The 14,765-nt window shown below is 39.4% G+C and overlaps 1 protein-coding gene across 2 annotated transcripts in view; it reads left to right on the forward strand.

The window, feature by feature from the left end:
* spidr (scaffold protein involved in DNA repair) overlaps positions 1-14,765 on the forward strand; it is a 264,566-nt gene that overhangs the window by 34,562 nt on the left and 215,239 nt on the right. For both annotated transcript variants that reach the window (XM_059980514.1, XM_059980523.1), the window contains exon 5: positions 301-419. In XM_059980514.1, coding sequence (XP_059836497.1) covers positions 301-419 — 119 coding nt within the window. The remainder of the gene's footprint in view (positions 1-300; positions 420-14,765) is intronic.

Here is a 14,765-nt window from a genome sequence, read left to right on the forward strand (position 1 = left end):
AGGAAAATACTTGAAATAAGAGCTAACATGACTGTAACTGTATAAACCACTGTTGGTCAGCTGCATTAATTTGTGCTATGATAAGCAAACAGCTGAGGGTCTGAATTTTTGTAAACCATATGAAAAGCAGAAAACAAGACAAGTATGCATTCAGACCTCATCACCTGATTACAGAAAGTTAACTTCAGGAGAATTCCAGTCTGAACTGGCATCACAATTTTGAAACTGTTCACAAATTTTAAAATGGCCCTCAAGCCTTTAATTATTGTTCCTAAATATAATCTGTCTGTTGCCTTACAGAAGAGGAGCTAGCGATTGACTGGGACAGTTTCAGTGATGATGAAGGTGTGACCTGTAACCAAATGGAGTGTTTAACGGACATCCAGTGTACTGAATCAGATGCGTCAGTGAGCAGTCAAGTGAGTAACAGAGAATGTATAAGTCAGCAATCTGAATACTTAAGGAGTGAATCTGATCAATACGGTACTTTATTTCTCTTTGAGGCACTGTAATAATTCCCTTTCATTGTGAAAATTAATGCAAGATTATGAATGGGACATCATATCATGTGGAAATTAATGTTCAATTTCAAGTTTACAATTAGAATTATTGGTGAATTAACTTATTTTACTAGTAACTTTGTTCATAATTTTAAAGGCTAGCATAATAGTGATTTTACAGATTCACTGGAAAAAAGAAGAACAATCTTAGGTGCCTTTTTTTAAAGACGCCAGTGCAATCTCTATTTGGTAGGTCAGGCTGTAGATCAAGTGTTTGATAATATTATTCTGCAATTATTCTTGTCTATTGAATTAGATTTAAAAAACTATTGTACCGGATATAAGATGAAAACTTTGGTTTGAAGAAGAATGTCATTACAATTGTTCTGATTCATATTTCAAGTATGCTTGCTTGAGTTGTTTAAATTTGAATAGTTCAGGGTTTTAATCAGATTCAGATTCAGTTTATTGTCATTTAGAAACCACAAATGCAATGCAGTTAAAAAATGAGACAACGTTCCTCCAGAATGATATCACAAAAGCATATGACAAAACAGACTACACCAGAAAATCCACATAACATTTGGCAATCCCCAATCCAGAGTCCGGAGAGGCTGCTGTGTATTAATATCGCGCTACCATCTTAGTGCGTTCCCCGGAAAGGAGCTGCAAATGCACCAGCAAAACAAGCTAAAACTGAAGCTACAAGACCGTCACAAAACCACATAGTTACAACAGTGCAAACAATAGCATAATTGATTTAAAAAAAAACAGACCATGGGAACAGTAAAAATAGTCCAAAGATGTTAAAAGACTTCAAGTTCAAAAGAAACCACCATACAGTTTCCACAAGTTTTAAGGGTCCAGATTGACTCATCATCTCATGCTGGCGGCAGAAGGGAATACCCCCGCTATGGATTTCCACGGCGCCGCCTGACTCAACCTCACAGACGCAGCACATAATGAAAGCTTTGTCGAACCCAGCCTCACAGACACAGCACACAGTGAAAGCGCTCACACCGCAGTGGACTCAGAGTCTGTCGAACCTCCGAGCCTCCGACCATCCCCTCCGACCCAGCTTCTCCGAGCACCATCCTCTGCTGAGTGTATTAAGACGACCCCGCCAACAGCCATCGGCAACACGACCCCGAGGACTGGGGGCCTGTTCTTCCCAGCAGAGACCCGGACCTCTCAGCAGCAGCAGCAATGAAGAAGGTCTTCCTGGAGATTTCCAGATGTTCCTCTGTGCTCCCACGTCCGTTTTCAACCGATTATCATTGCGCACGGCACCCCACTTCACAAATAACAGATAAGCAGCTCTGGAGTGGCCGCTGCAAGCTGCGTCGCGCCACCATATTTCAAGGAAATGGGTATCTACTCTTCATTTTAACCAGTTTTAATCCTCTTTTGTCATCCCACTTTTGCCTTCAATTTGCTGAAAGTGTGACATGGATATAAACAGTGCAGGTTTTGTTTTGCTGGAGGAAATGAAATTACCTTTGAAAATGTTACCTCCATAATTGTACCATAAAGGGCACTTCTTCTACTGGTGGTTATGTATGCTTTTTTCATTACACCAGAAATTTATTGTAACAAATTGTAAATCAGAAAAAATATTTATTTACTTACTGAGCTACAGCACAGAATAGGCCCTTCCAGGCCTTTGAGCCACGCTGCCCAGCAATCCCCAGTTTAACCCTAACCTAATCATGCGACAATTTACAATGACATATTAACCTCCCAACCTGTATGTATGTGGGAGGAAACCAGAGCGCCTGGGGCAAATCCATGCGGTCATGGGGAGAGCGTACAAACTCATTACAAGCAGCAGCAGGAATTGAACCCAGGTTGCTTGTACAGTAAAGCATTGTGCTAACAACTACGTTACAGTGCCGCCCCAAAGCTACTCTTTTCTATCTCTGATCTAATTGTTCTGTGTTCTAATAGTTTAAATCAAGAATGAAGAACTTCCTGCTTGTATATAATACAATATAAAACTTCCCTAGTTTTCACTGAATAAGACCTAATTTCCCATTAGTGCATACTTGCAATTCAGTTTGAGATGCTGTTTATCTGGCCATCATGTACTATCTGAGCATTTATCCACAATACTTATAATAAAATAATCTTCATCTTACTTATTTCACCAAAACTGTGTTGTTATGGTTTGTATTTTTCTTTGGCATTATGTACCTATGATTAATTGAAAGAAAATACAAACTCCATAGTGCACCTTTTTGTAACTGTGGAATTGTCTGATAAAATATCTTCTTTGCTGAGCATCAACAACTGGAAAACGCAAGAGTGATGTTGGCAGGTGAGCAGCTGGGAAACTGCTATTTCATTAGAAGAAATAGTGATTGCAGATAATTACTCTTCAAAACCATTGTGCATTGTTGGTAGTCATTCTTACAATTTTCATTTAACTTCTTTGTACCAATTTATTAAGTTCATAACTAGTCTTTGGCCTATCAGAATATTTCTTCCTTGCTAACAGTAAAGATAAGACAAATTTACTGGCACTCTCTTGAGATAGGGCGTCAGTTAAACAATGTGGCAACTAGAAACGATGGAAGTTTCTAGTTAGTTAGTTGGCAGTGTCATTGACAGAAGTTACAAAAATTATTTAATTGGAGGCAAGAGAAGTTGATTATGATTCTCACTGTGAAGTTAAAACTATATGTGAACATTTGTAAAATATTTTAAAAAAATTCAAGTAATGTAATTTTGCAACTTCTGTATGATTAGGGTGAATGCAAAATGTAAAAAGCTATGATCCCTGACACTTGCAATCCTGTCAATGGCCTTGCACTCAACAAGATTACTGAATGGCATTGAGAGTGTTGACTTTCAGTATTTGGCACTGAGATAATGAAGAACTTGCTGCTGTATTTATTTAGGAGAATGGTAGATGTCTTATATGACCCAAAGCCATAGGAGCAGAATTATGCCATTTGGCCCAGCAACTCTGCTCTGCCATTCAAACATGGCAGATCCTTTTACTCCCTCCTCAGCCCCATTTCCCGTAACCTTTGATATCATGTCCAATCAAGAGCAATCAATCTCTTCCCTGACCTGACCTCCACAGCTGCCTGTGATAATAAATTCCACAAATTCACCACCCCTTTGGCTAAAGAAATTTCTCTACATCTCTGTTTAAAATGGATGCCCCTCTATCCTGAGGCTGTGCCCTCTTGTCCTAAACTTCCCCCCCCCCCCCACCGTGGGAAACATTTTTTCCACATCTGCTCTGTCTAGGCCTTTCAACATTCAAAAAGTTTTGATGAGATCCCTCCTCATCCTTCTAAATTCCAGCGAGTCAATGACAACATTAAAATATTGCTAATATTATTGTAATTTTAAAGCTAAAATATAAGTAATTTAAAATTTGTATAAGATGCTTTGCCTTAAAGGTATTTTTGTATTCTCTGCAAGTTACTCTGACACGTGATTGGTAATTGGTAATTTGAGGCCTGAGCCAAAATGACTGATTGTTGTAGCTTTCAATATTTTTATTTTTATCTACTTTGATTTTATGTTATTTGAGGTAGAATTTTATTAGCTAGGTCCTTTACAACTTAATTTCAGTTTGTTATCTCATTAGTAGCTACTCTGATGTTGAATGTTCAAGAGTTGTGTTTGTGTGTGGTTGGGTGGGGTTGTGGAAGTGGTAGTGGGGACGTTGTCATCAGCCTTAATTTTACCTTGAACTGATGTTTACTGAAAACATCTGTTTTCAAGCCCATTCAAGTTGAGTCTTGTTCTGTATTGACCCATTTTTAAAATTTTTGATTGAAAGGGTTGTTGTGTTTCAAGAGATTGACATGTCAACTGAAACCAGGAGTTACTGAATTAGATGTGGTAGCCCTGAGAAATTTTTCCCTATTAATCTTGCACCCTTTTTGATGAATTTAGTAAAACTATTTCAAGGCTATATTTGTTTAATCAAACAAGCCAGAGATTTACTTTTTCACAACCTGAGGAATGATCTTGTCATGAAATGTTGTTTGTGTATTCCTCTCCATAGATGCTGTCTGACCGGCTGAATTCCTCCAGCATTTTATGTGTGTTACTCTGAATTTCTAGAATCTCTTGTGTTTAGCAATTTGTTTGCTCTTTTGCTTGTTGTTCAACTAGCTGAACCAATAGAGGTTTGCATTGGTGTTTGTTTTGAATAATATTGCTGTCTAAAATATTTGGTCAACTAGAAGTGTTTTGTATTTAATATTACAGTAGTATTTGGACTCCCAACTTCCTTTGAATTAGTTTAATGTTTTGAAGTTGCAAAACATAACAAAACCACTTCATAACTGTTGCAAAAAACACCAAAGTTACTAACATTGGAAAGCTTGCAAAATACTTTGACTGTGCACTGTGTTATTTTGCCCACTTGGTGGCGCAACAATTCAGTAAAGCTCTTACAAAGGTAAAAGCCAAATTTTGATGGTTTATTTAATTTGTGTAGCTGCACCCTGGGCAAAGCCATTATTGTTGAAGTCATTAATGTTTCCTGTAATCTATATAATATAACATTTTTTTCCTACTCCATGCTGTCCACAACAGAATCAGCACAGTGACCAAATTGATAGAAGGCATTAAATGAAAGACTTATCTGAAACTTAATCCATTGCAATCATCCATACATGGTTACAGATAACCTTGCCCCCCTCCTTTCACTCATTGCCCTCTAGCCAGCCAAATAGAATGGCAAAGGTAAAAAAAAATTCACCACACCTTTGTAAATACATTCAAAAATTTGGATTGATATGATGAAATTATGTTAAAGCTAACAATTTTCTTGATAAATTCACATATTTCAATCTGCCTATCATACAACATTCTAACTGAAATAGATTGTTTTACGTAATTGATTTTTTTGTTTAACCTAAAAGTAAAGTTTTGAATCATATTTTTTGTACTTGCCATATATAGTTTATCAAAATAATTTGATGAGCTAGACTGATAACATTTGTCAACATTCAAGATGATTAAGTTATGGATGAGTGATTATATGTCATTTCTTTTTTCTCACTGTGTCTCAGTTAATTATCCTACAAATATATAGCAAGGCTTCGTATTCCTTTCAAATTATTGGATAATCAATACTTCAAATTTTGGTTTGTAGGGATTTTCAAGGCAGTTTCTTTTATTCTCTGGAAACAGACAACTTATTGATAAATTTATTTCTGCGCAATAGAGCTTTGGGTCTTAATTTTTGGTTGAAAAATTGGAAGGCTGGTTATTCTTTCATATTGTACACATTTATTTGTACAATAATTTGAACTTGAACTTTTTGTTTTTAATATTATTTCCATTAGGGGGCATTATAGTTTCACAAGTTGAAATTGTATTTCCACTGCCATAAGCAGAACAACTCTGGTTTGTACTGGAAACTTGGCCAGACGTTTTCTTCTGTTCATTTGGAAGTGAATAAGGGGATGATTTCAGAATAGTTAATAAAACTTTTAATGAGCATTAGCTCTACACTACACTGAACTAGTGAGTACCAGATGCTGTCATTGGGTGTTTGAATGCAAGAAACTCCAATCATCATGAAAATGCCTTTTATTGATGAGCTGAAATAAATTGTTTGCAATTATGAAGCAAAGCAAAGTCATATGATTTGACAGGTGTCATTCAATATTGGTTAGTCAGTGGGATAATACTGAAAATTTCATTTTTTTTTAAAGCAATAATCCCACTACGATCATGGGCACTACATTTTGAATGAGATACTCGTAAGCAATGCTGATTGACAACCAACTTTCTGTAGAGAGGCTTTGTGTAAAAGTTGAGTGAGTACTCAAATATACTCTTGGTATAGGCATTATGTCCGCCTCTGTATTGTTTAACTTTGTTAAATTCATTACTGATTATTTTTAAGTTTGGCTGTTTCTTTGTACAAGAGGGGAGTGATCTCGGCATGGTGATATGACAAGGAAGTGGACTTTGAACTGTTCTGAAATGACTTGTGCAAAGTCGATCCCTATGAAAGAAACCAATAATGTTAGCAACATTCATAACCTCATCTAAAGAAATGTAACAAGTAAGAACTTCAAAAAGAGACCTAGATGAGGATGGTTAGGACCCAAGTGCGGGAGTATCATAGACCAGGATTAAGACACGGTACAAAACTGAAACGAAGTCAAGGTTCTGAATTGGACGCTGGATGAGAATCCAAAGTTGAGCTGATGATTGAGCACTAAACCTCAGTTCAGATGCTTTTTAACTGTTAAAATCCTGAGACCACAATGTGATCTCTGATTAGTGGAGCGGGCCTGAATGTTTAAAGGGACATGCCAGCTATCCATGTTCTGGAGAGTTCGAGCTTCTAAACCCTGGAGGCTGGCACGGTTGGGTAGGTGTTGTAGCAAGACCCTCTCTCCTATGACTGACTCCTGATAGCCCTGGCTGTTTGGAGAGACAGCGATGGTAGTCACGGATGAGTGCTAGATCCAAGATGTCCCTTTCTGGAACTCAGCACTCTTTCTTGGGTCTGAATCTTTCCCAGTCCACAAGAAATTGCCAACCATCCTGAGCAATTTCCAGAAGTCTTTTTACGGTGAAGACCTGTTCCTCATCAACAAACCTGGGTGGCGGTGGGACTGATTTTGGTGGGGTTAAAGGACTGGTGTTTACAGGTTTTAATTTGGAAATGTGGAAGGTGGGGTTGATCTTGAGGGTCTTGGGGAGATTGCAAGGTGTAAGCCATTGGGTTTACTTTGTTGAGAACCTCGAAGGGTCCAATGAACTTTGGCGTTAATTTCATAGACTGCAACCGGAGAAGCACATCCTGAGTAGACAGCCAGACCTGTTGCCTAGGCTGCAAAGCTGGTCCTTATCTTCTCTTGTCATTAGCCTTTATTTCAGACTTCCTGGTAGTAGCCAACAAAATCTCCTTTGCCCTAGTCCATTTTTCCTTGCAGCGTCAGGCAAGATTTTTGGCCACCAGATCTCCAACTTTGGCCTTCTGTTCAGGGAAGAGTAGCAGAGAATATCTGAATTGGCATTCGAACAGGGACATCCTGTGCGCAGAATTCTGTAAGGTGCTGTGGATGACCTCTGCCCACATCAAATGGTTGCACCACTCATCTGGTCCTTCAGAGGTCAAGCATCTTAGAGTTTGTTCCATATCCTGGTTGACTCACTCCGTCTGGCCATTGGACTGTGGGTGAATCCTAGAGGGAAGACTCACCATGCTAAGCAGCATACAGAATACCTTCAAAACTGTGACGTGAATTGAGGGCTGCGATCCAACACAAAGTCTTCTGGAAATCTGTAGACCTGGTGCAGCACAATTTTAGCCATCTCTGCCACAGATCGTTTGTCCGTAGCAATGAAATGCAGGCCTTCGAAGAACGATCTACAATTACCATGATAATGGTCTTCCCCTTGGAAGGTGGAAGATCTGTGACAGAGTCCATGGAGGTGTGTGCCCTGGTTTGTCTGGAATAGTAGAGGGTGAAGATGCCCTTCAGGTTGGGTGCAGGGCTCCTTGTTCTGGGCACAAACCTTGCATGCCTGCATGTTGTTTGGACCTCTCTCGCCATTCCAGGCCATCAGTATCTTCTCTTAATGATCTCATGGGTCCTAACAATTCCTGGGTGAGTGGTCATTCTTGATGCGTGTCTCCATCGAAGTATTTGAGATCTGACGGAACTTGGGATGAACAGACAACCCAGAGGGCTGTTCCTGGAAATCTCCCCTTGTGCCTTGGCCTTGCAAACAAGTGCATTGATTCCCCTTAGCTTGGGGCAAAATGGTGGTATGCTGTTCCTCTCTTTTGGGTTCATTGAACTGACAAGACAAGGCATCTGGTCTATGATTCTTAAACCCTGGTTGATAGGATGGTTAGGACCCAAATGCTGGAGTATCCGAGACCAGAATCGAGACTCTTTCAAGGCTGAAAGGAAGATAGGGTTCTAAACTTGATGTAGACAAGAATCCAAAAGTTAAACTGACGATTGAGCACCAATCCTCAGTTCAGTTGAATTTTAAATATCAAAATCTTGGCACCAAAACATGTCTTCCAATTAGCCTGAATCTTTAAAAGGGCTATGCCAGCTATCCATATTCCGGAGAGTTAGAGCGTCTAAGCCTCAGAGGCTGGCACGGTCAGGTGCGTGTTGAGACTAGAACAATTGGATGTACACAACAGAGACAACAACATTGTATTATGTGACCACAAAGTACACTGCAGATGCTGTGGTCAAATCAAGATGTACAGAAAGGCTGAGTTCATCCAACCTTTTTGTACATCTTGTATTATGTGGCACCTTTAACAAACAAATCAGCCCAGTTTTAAAGGAACATTAGCAAATAAAACTTGACATCCAGATTCTGGAACATCCAGCAAGTCTGTCAATGTCTGTGGAGAGAAAAACAGTTAATGTAGGTCAGGGAACTTTCATTTGGAATCAGTGGATAGGAAATAGTTTATGGCTGGTTCTGAAGTTGAGGACTTTGGTGTTTCCAATATTTGGTTAAAGAAAACTTCTGCTCATCCATTCCTAGATGATGGACAAGCAGCCTGACTTTTGAAAGACATGGGACATACTGAAAGTGATGGATGGTAAATCTAGGTGACATCAGCAGCCATGAGGAAACTAATAGTACCTGCTTAATAACAAGATGCAAATGGAAACAGGAGGACAGGTGTAGATCTTTAAGGAACGTAGAGACAATAGATAATAGGTGCAGGAGTAGGCCATTTGGCCTTTCGAGCCAGCGCCACCATTCAATGTGATCATGGCTGATCATCCACAATCAGTACCCCGTTCCTGCCTTCTCCCCATATCCCTCGACTCTGCTATCTTTAAGAGCTCTATCTAACTCTTTCTTGAAAGCATCCAGAGAACTGGCCTCCACTGCCTTCTGAGGCAGAGGATTCCATAGATCCACAACTCTCTGGGTGAAAAAGTTTTTCCTGATCTCTGTTCTAAATGGCCTACCCCTTATTCTTAAACTGTGGCCTCTGGTTCTGGACTCCCCCAACATCAGGAACATGTTTCCTGCCTCTAGCTTGTCCAATCCCTTAATAATCTTATATGTGGAACTGGGAAGAGAAACTTCTGGAGGTGAGGAAACACACTTGGTTACAGAGTGAATGTGTAAACTCTACATAGCCAACACTGAAGATCAGGATTGAACATGTGTTGCTGAAGCTGTAAAGTAGTAGCTCTACTCACTGGAGAACAGTGCCACCCACCCTAGCTTTGACATAGTTGATTTAAAAAAAAAATTAACCAAATAGGTGATCCTACCTATCCGAATAAAAGTTGGTGAGGTATAATACAGTAACCATGTTAAAGGCTGCCAAATGTTTAAAAAAAAAAGTGGGAGTAATAGATTAGCTTTGTCATTTACTTTGGATGGAGTTAGTTAATTTGAACATTTTTGGTACTGTGTCTATTTCATGTCTTTTGGTAGATTCATGAAATAACAGCCAAAGTTAAATAACTATATTAATTTCACATGTGAAATAATTATTTTGTGGTGAAGTGGTGCAGTGGTTCACTTTCAATTGGATGTGTACAAAGGATTTTTATAGCTGCTGATATTGGTAGTTTTATTTGTTCAGTTTATGCCTTGACTTATTGCTTTCAAAGGTGAATTGCTCTGCCTTTTTAAATTTGACAGGAAATGACTCTGGGGCTTGGGCTTGTGGTTGATCACTCCCTGTCCTACATAATTTCTAGCAGAGGTCTAAAATTTCCAGGTACATCGTCATACAGTGTGAAGGGAGGAGTAATTAAGCAGTTAAATAATCTGGTGGTTGGAATGATGGAGGAGGAACTTAATGACCATATTTTGTTCGTATTTTGAAGTCTGTAACTGTATTCTTATTATCTTCATTTTAAAAATGTTTTCTTGCATTGACTCTTTTACCCAGTGATATGTTTAAACACATTTTTGTTTGTTTGCCAAGAACATAGTGTTCCAGGCTGTCATTTGGTGACGTCTGTTGCTGGTGTGAAGCCAAAGGATAATGTAGTTCATTCTCCTACAATGCATATTGGCTGATTAGTTGGGGAGCTTAACTATGTAATGAAAAGGAAGGGCTTGGCAAATATATTCATAAAACGTAGACGCTTTTGAGTTTTTTTTCCAAGAGTGCTTTTTAAATGATCGGAAGTATGTAATATAAAACATTCAGGTTAATGTTTGGATAACAAATGTTACTTCCATTTCTTGATGTTTGTGCATCGTCTTTTGTCATCAATTTACAATCTTAAAAAAAATTGTCAGGTCCTGACACAAGTTTGAATTGATTTGTGTGCGAAGGCAGAGAAATCCCAAACTGTGGCCTTCCCACGCAGCCTTCACAGTGACTACACCCAGGTTCAGCACAATCCTTAGCACATATTCCTGTGCCTTTGAGTGTGTCACTTTGTAGCACCGTCACAAACAGCATGTTGTTCTGGAGCGTCAGTGCATTTTGCACATACCAAATGGCAATTTTTATTACGTAGATAGCTTTTCAGCAGCAACTGATATTTGTCTTGTTACAGCCTGGGAACAGCCTGTATAGCACAGAGTTAAGATTGAATCTGGACAAATCCAGTGCATCCACCACCTGACTGGCAAAGAAGCATTCACAAACAAATGGGAAAATGGTCTCATTTCTAGTGCTGATGTTACCAAAGCAGCATGTTTGTGGCCTGTATGCTAATCATACACAAAAGATTTGAAGAAGAGTGCCATTTGCATCACCAATCAAGTCTTTTTGAATTTTTATGTTGATTGCAACATTTTTTGTGAAGGTGCTACTCTATGGCAATAGAGATTATTTTTCTTAATTTCTTAATTCTTCACAGCTTGGTAATATTTTTCAAAAATGTGGAAGCTATGTCTGCACATTTGTTCATTAACACGAAATCTGGCAGTGTTGGAAATCTTGAAATCACTTGAGGAACTCAGCAGGGCAGGTAGCATCAATGGAGATGAATAAACTGTTGATATTTAGAGCCGAGACCCTTCATCGGGACTGGAAAGGAAAGGGGAAGAAACTGGAATAAGAAGGTGAGAGGAGGGGAAGGCTGGTAGGTGGTAGATGAAACCAGGCTGGGGAGGTGGTGTGATTATGTAAGAAGCTGGGAGTGATAGGTAGAAGAGGTAAAGGGTTGACTAAAAAGAAATCTGATAGGAGAGGACAGTGGACCATCGGAGAAAGGGAAAGAGGGTCAGCAGAGGGAAGTGATAGACATTTGAAGAGAAGAAAAGGGATCAGAGGGGAGCCAGAATGGTGAACAGAGAAAGAGAGAAGGGGAGGGGGAGAAATAACTGGAAGTTAGAGGAATTGATGCTCATGTCATTGGGTTGGTTGGAGGCTATGAGGTGTTGCTCCTTCAGCCTGAGTGTGGCCTCATCATGTCAAATGGAAAGCCATGTATCAACATGCCAGAATGAGATGTCAAATTGAAATGGCTGGACACAAGAACATCCTATATTTTGTGTTTGAAGAGCGAAGATGTTCAATAAAGCAATTCCTCAATCTCTGTTGGGTCTCATTGATGAGCTGGGAGCTCTGGATATAATAGATAACTCTGACAAATTTTTTGGTGAAGTGCTTGCTCACCTGGAAGGACTGTTTGGTGCCCTGAATGGTGGTGAGGGAGGAGGTTTAAGGGTAGATGTAGCTCTTGTCCTGCCAGCAGAGATTAGTGAGGAGGGACAAATGGATGAGGGAGTCATGGAGAGAGCGATCCCTACGGAAAGCAGAGGGTTGGGGAAGGAAGAAGATGTGTTTCGTGGTAGGATCTTGTTGTAATGAAGGCAGTTAAGGAGAATGATGTGCTGGATCCGGAGGCTCATGGGCTGACTTTTAGGAAGTTTTTTTTATAACATTATTTAAATTTATAATTCTTTAAACTAACTAGCTTTTTTATGATGTATTCTTTTCTCCCAATGTGATTGTATTGTTTCTTGCAAGTGTTACGAACCCTATAACTGGGTCACTTACCAGCAAAGATGGAGACGTCCGTTGAAGTCTGATGATACTATTTTTAACAGTATTTATTAGTAAAAGTACACAAAAATAATATCAATGCAATTATACAGATAATATACGTCGTCAATACTAAATCTAAAAGTGCGGGTATAATAATAATAAGAAATAAGCTCTATCGTTGTCTAGGGGATAATGTATTGTCCGATGGAAATATAAAGTTCACTCAGTTCATGCAGGCTGCAGCCGTTGGGGACCGTTGTGTTGCAATGGTTGGAGGGAGAGAGAGATTTGGAGAAAAACTTGCCGGCTTTCCTGTTATGATTTCGATCCGTCAGGAGTCTCATTGTCGTGGCCTTTCACTTGTGGCCTCTCCTTTAGCTAAACTGTTCTTCTGTGATGAGCCCGCCACCCAGGCAAGGGAGGACGCACACGAGCCCCCACCGGCTTTTGCTATAAAACGCTGTCACTGGATTTCTAGCGTTTCTCCTGGTACGTCTGAAGGGGTTGTTCCCCAGACCCCTCTTTTATCTTTATTCATGGAGTCTCAGATGTCAATCAGGTTGGGATGATGCAATCCCTCAACCAGACCACTCTGGTTGACCCCTGAGGGTTTTCAATGAATAATACAGTACTCAATACACAATTCCGTCTCCAAGAGACAATGGCAGTTTTCAATGGATCCGTTCCGCTGAGGCCAGGACACATTCCAAACCTTGTGTATTCTGCGTGTCTCTCTCTCTCATTTCCTGGGTCCCAGACCCGAATTAATAGCGATCTTGCGATTCTCAAAAAGGAGGGGGCGACTTTGTACCTTTTGGCCCCTCAGAGTTGCTTCACATTCATAACACACAGAACAGTACTCAGGAATACCAATGTTCTAAAATGTTACCAAAGTGACCTGACATGCCAAGATTGTGAATTTTCATCACATAGAGAGTTGCTATCTTGCGCCTGGTTTTCATTGAATCACTGAATTTAACAAATCCATATTTTAAGAAATGTAATAAAACCAATAATTTTATTATTTATTTGTTTCAAGATCCAGCAAAGGGCAGGGCCTTCGATCCGTGTCGCCCAGCAATCCACTAATTGAACCGGATCCTAATCATGGGACAATTTACAATGACCAGTTAACTTAGTTTGGATTGTGTGAGAAAACTGGCACACTGTGTGGAATCCCACGCCCACACAGGAAAGATCGTAAAACTTGCTTACAGAGGATGCTGGAATTGAACCCAAAACTCTGACACCCCAAGCTGTAATGGTGTAATGCTAACTGCAATGCTACCATGACACCCTTGTTGCAAATCATCAACCAAGAGCACTTTTGCTTTTGGCCATGAGGTTTACTTAGCCAGATTACATGACAACCTACAGTAAGGTTAATACCACAACGTGAACATATTTGTTTGATTTTACTGAATAGTCTTTATCACTCATCTTGCTGATTATCCCTTTCTTAACCTAGTTCAAGCCAAACATTTTGACCTATAATGTCCCATACCTGACTGACTCATTCTGTTTTGCCATGAAATTAGGCAATCAAACAATTTACATAGATGGGCAGAGTAAATGTGACAGACTACAAAGCCACAACCACAAGTTTACTACCTGTCGAAATTATGCAGCTTCTGCAATATATTAATTTCCCTGACACCCAGAAATAAGCAATGGAAAATAGACTGAAATCCAACATTTTAAAATAATTGAAGTTCTTACTGCAAGTACAATATTTATAAATAGGCAAATTATCTTATTCTTAACTGAGGTTTTTCCAGCTGTGACATTTGTATTGAAAGTGGCCCATGATCCATGAACATGTTCCTCAGCAATATCCAATGGCAGAATATACTGATAGATTCAATGGCTGAAATCAACTTGTTCAACATTTCTTCATTTGAACATGCATGTGCTGAAGTTCAATGCTTGCCTGCATCTACCAAGGAAAATATTAGCAGTTGTTACAGAACTGCTGGCATTTACTTGCAGTACTAGGGCCAATGCATTTTGATGTAAAGCTCACACCGCAGTTGGCATAATTTCATTCTTTTGGAAGACTACAGGCCATTCAAGAAAGGTGGAAAGAGGAGATCAAAAACTAGGCTAGTTAGATTGACACTACTTATTGGGAAATTGTTGGAGTCTGTTATCAATGAAGTAAACAGGCAAGAAAAATTATTTTTGGAAATTAAATAAATAGTTGAGGTATTAAGTGTATTTTGTGTTCGTCTTCAAAGAAGAATAAATTAATCTGAAATAGTAAGTTGGAAGTACTTAGATGCTCATGAAAGAATGAACAAAGAAGTGGAACAAAA

This window comes from Hypanus sabinus, chromosome 1 (assembly GCF_030144855.1).
Source record: "Hypanus sabinus isolate sHypSab1 chromosome 1, sHypSab1.hap1, whole genome shotgun sequence".
In the NCBI taxonomy this organism is placed as follows: Eukaryota; Metazoa; Chordata; class Chondrichthyes; order Myliobatiformes; family Dasyatidae; genus Hypanus; species Hypanus sabinus.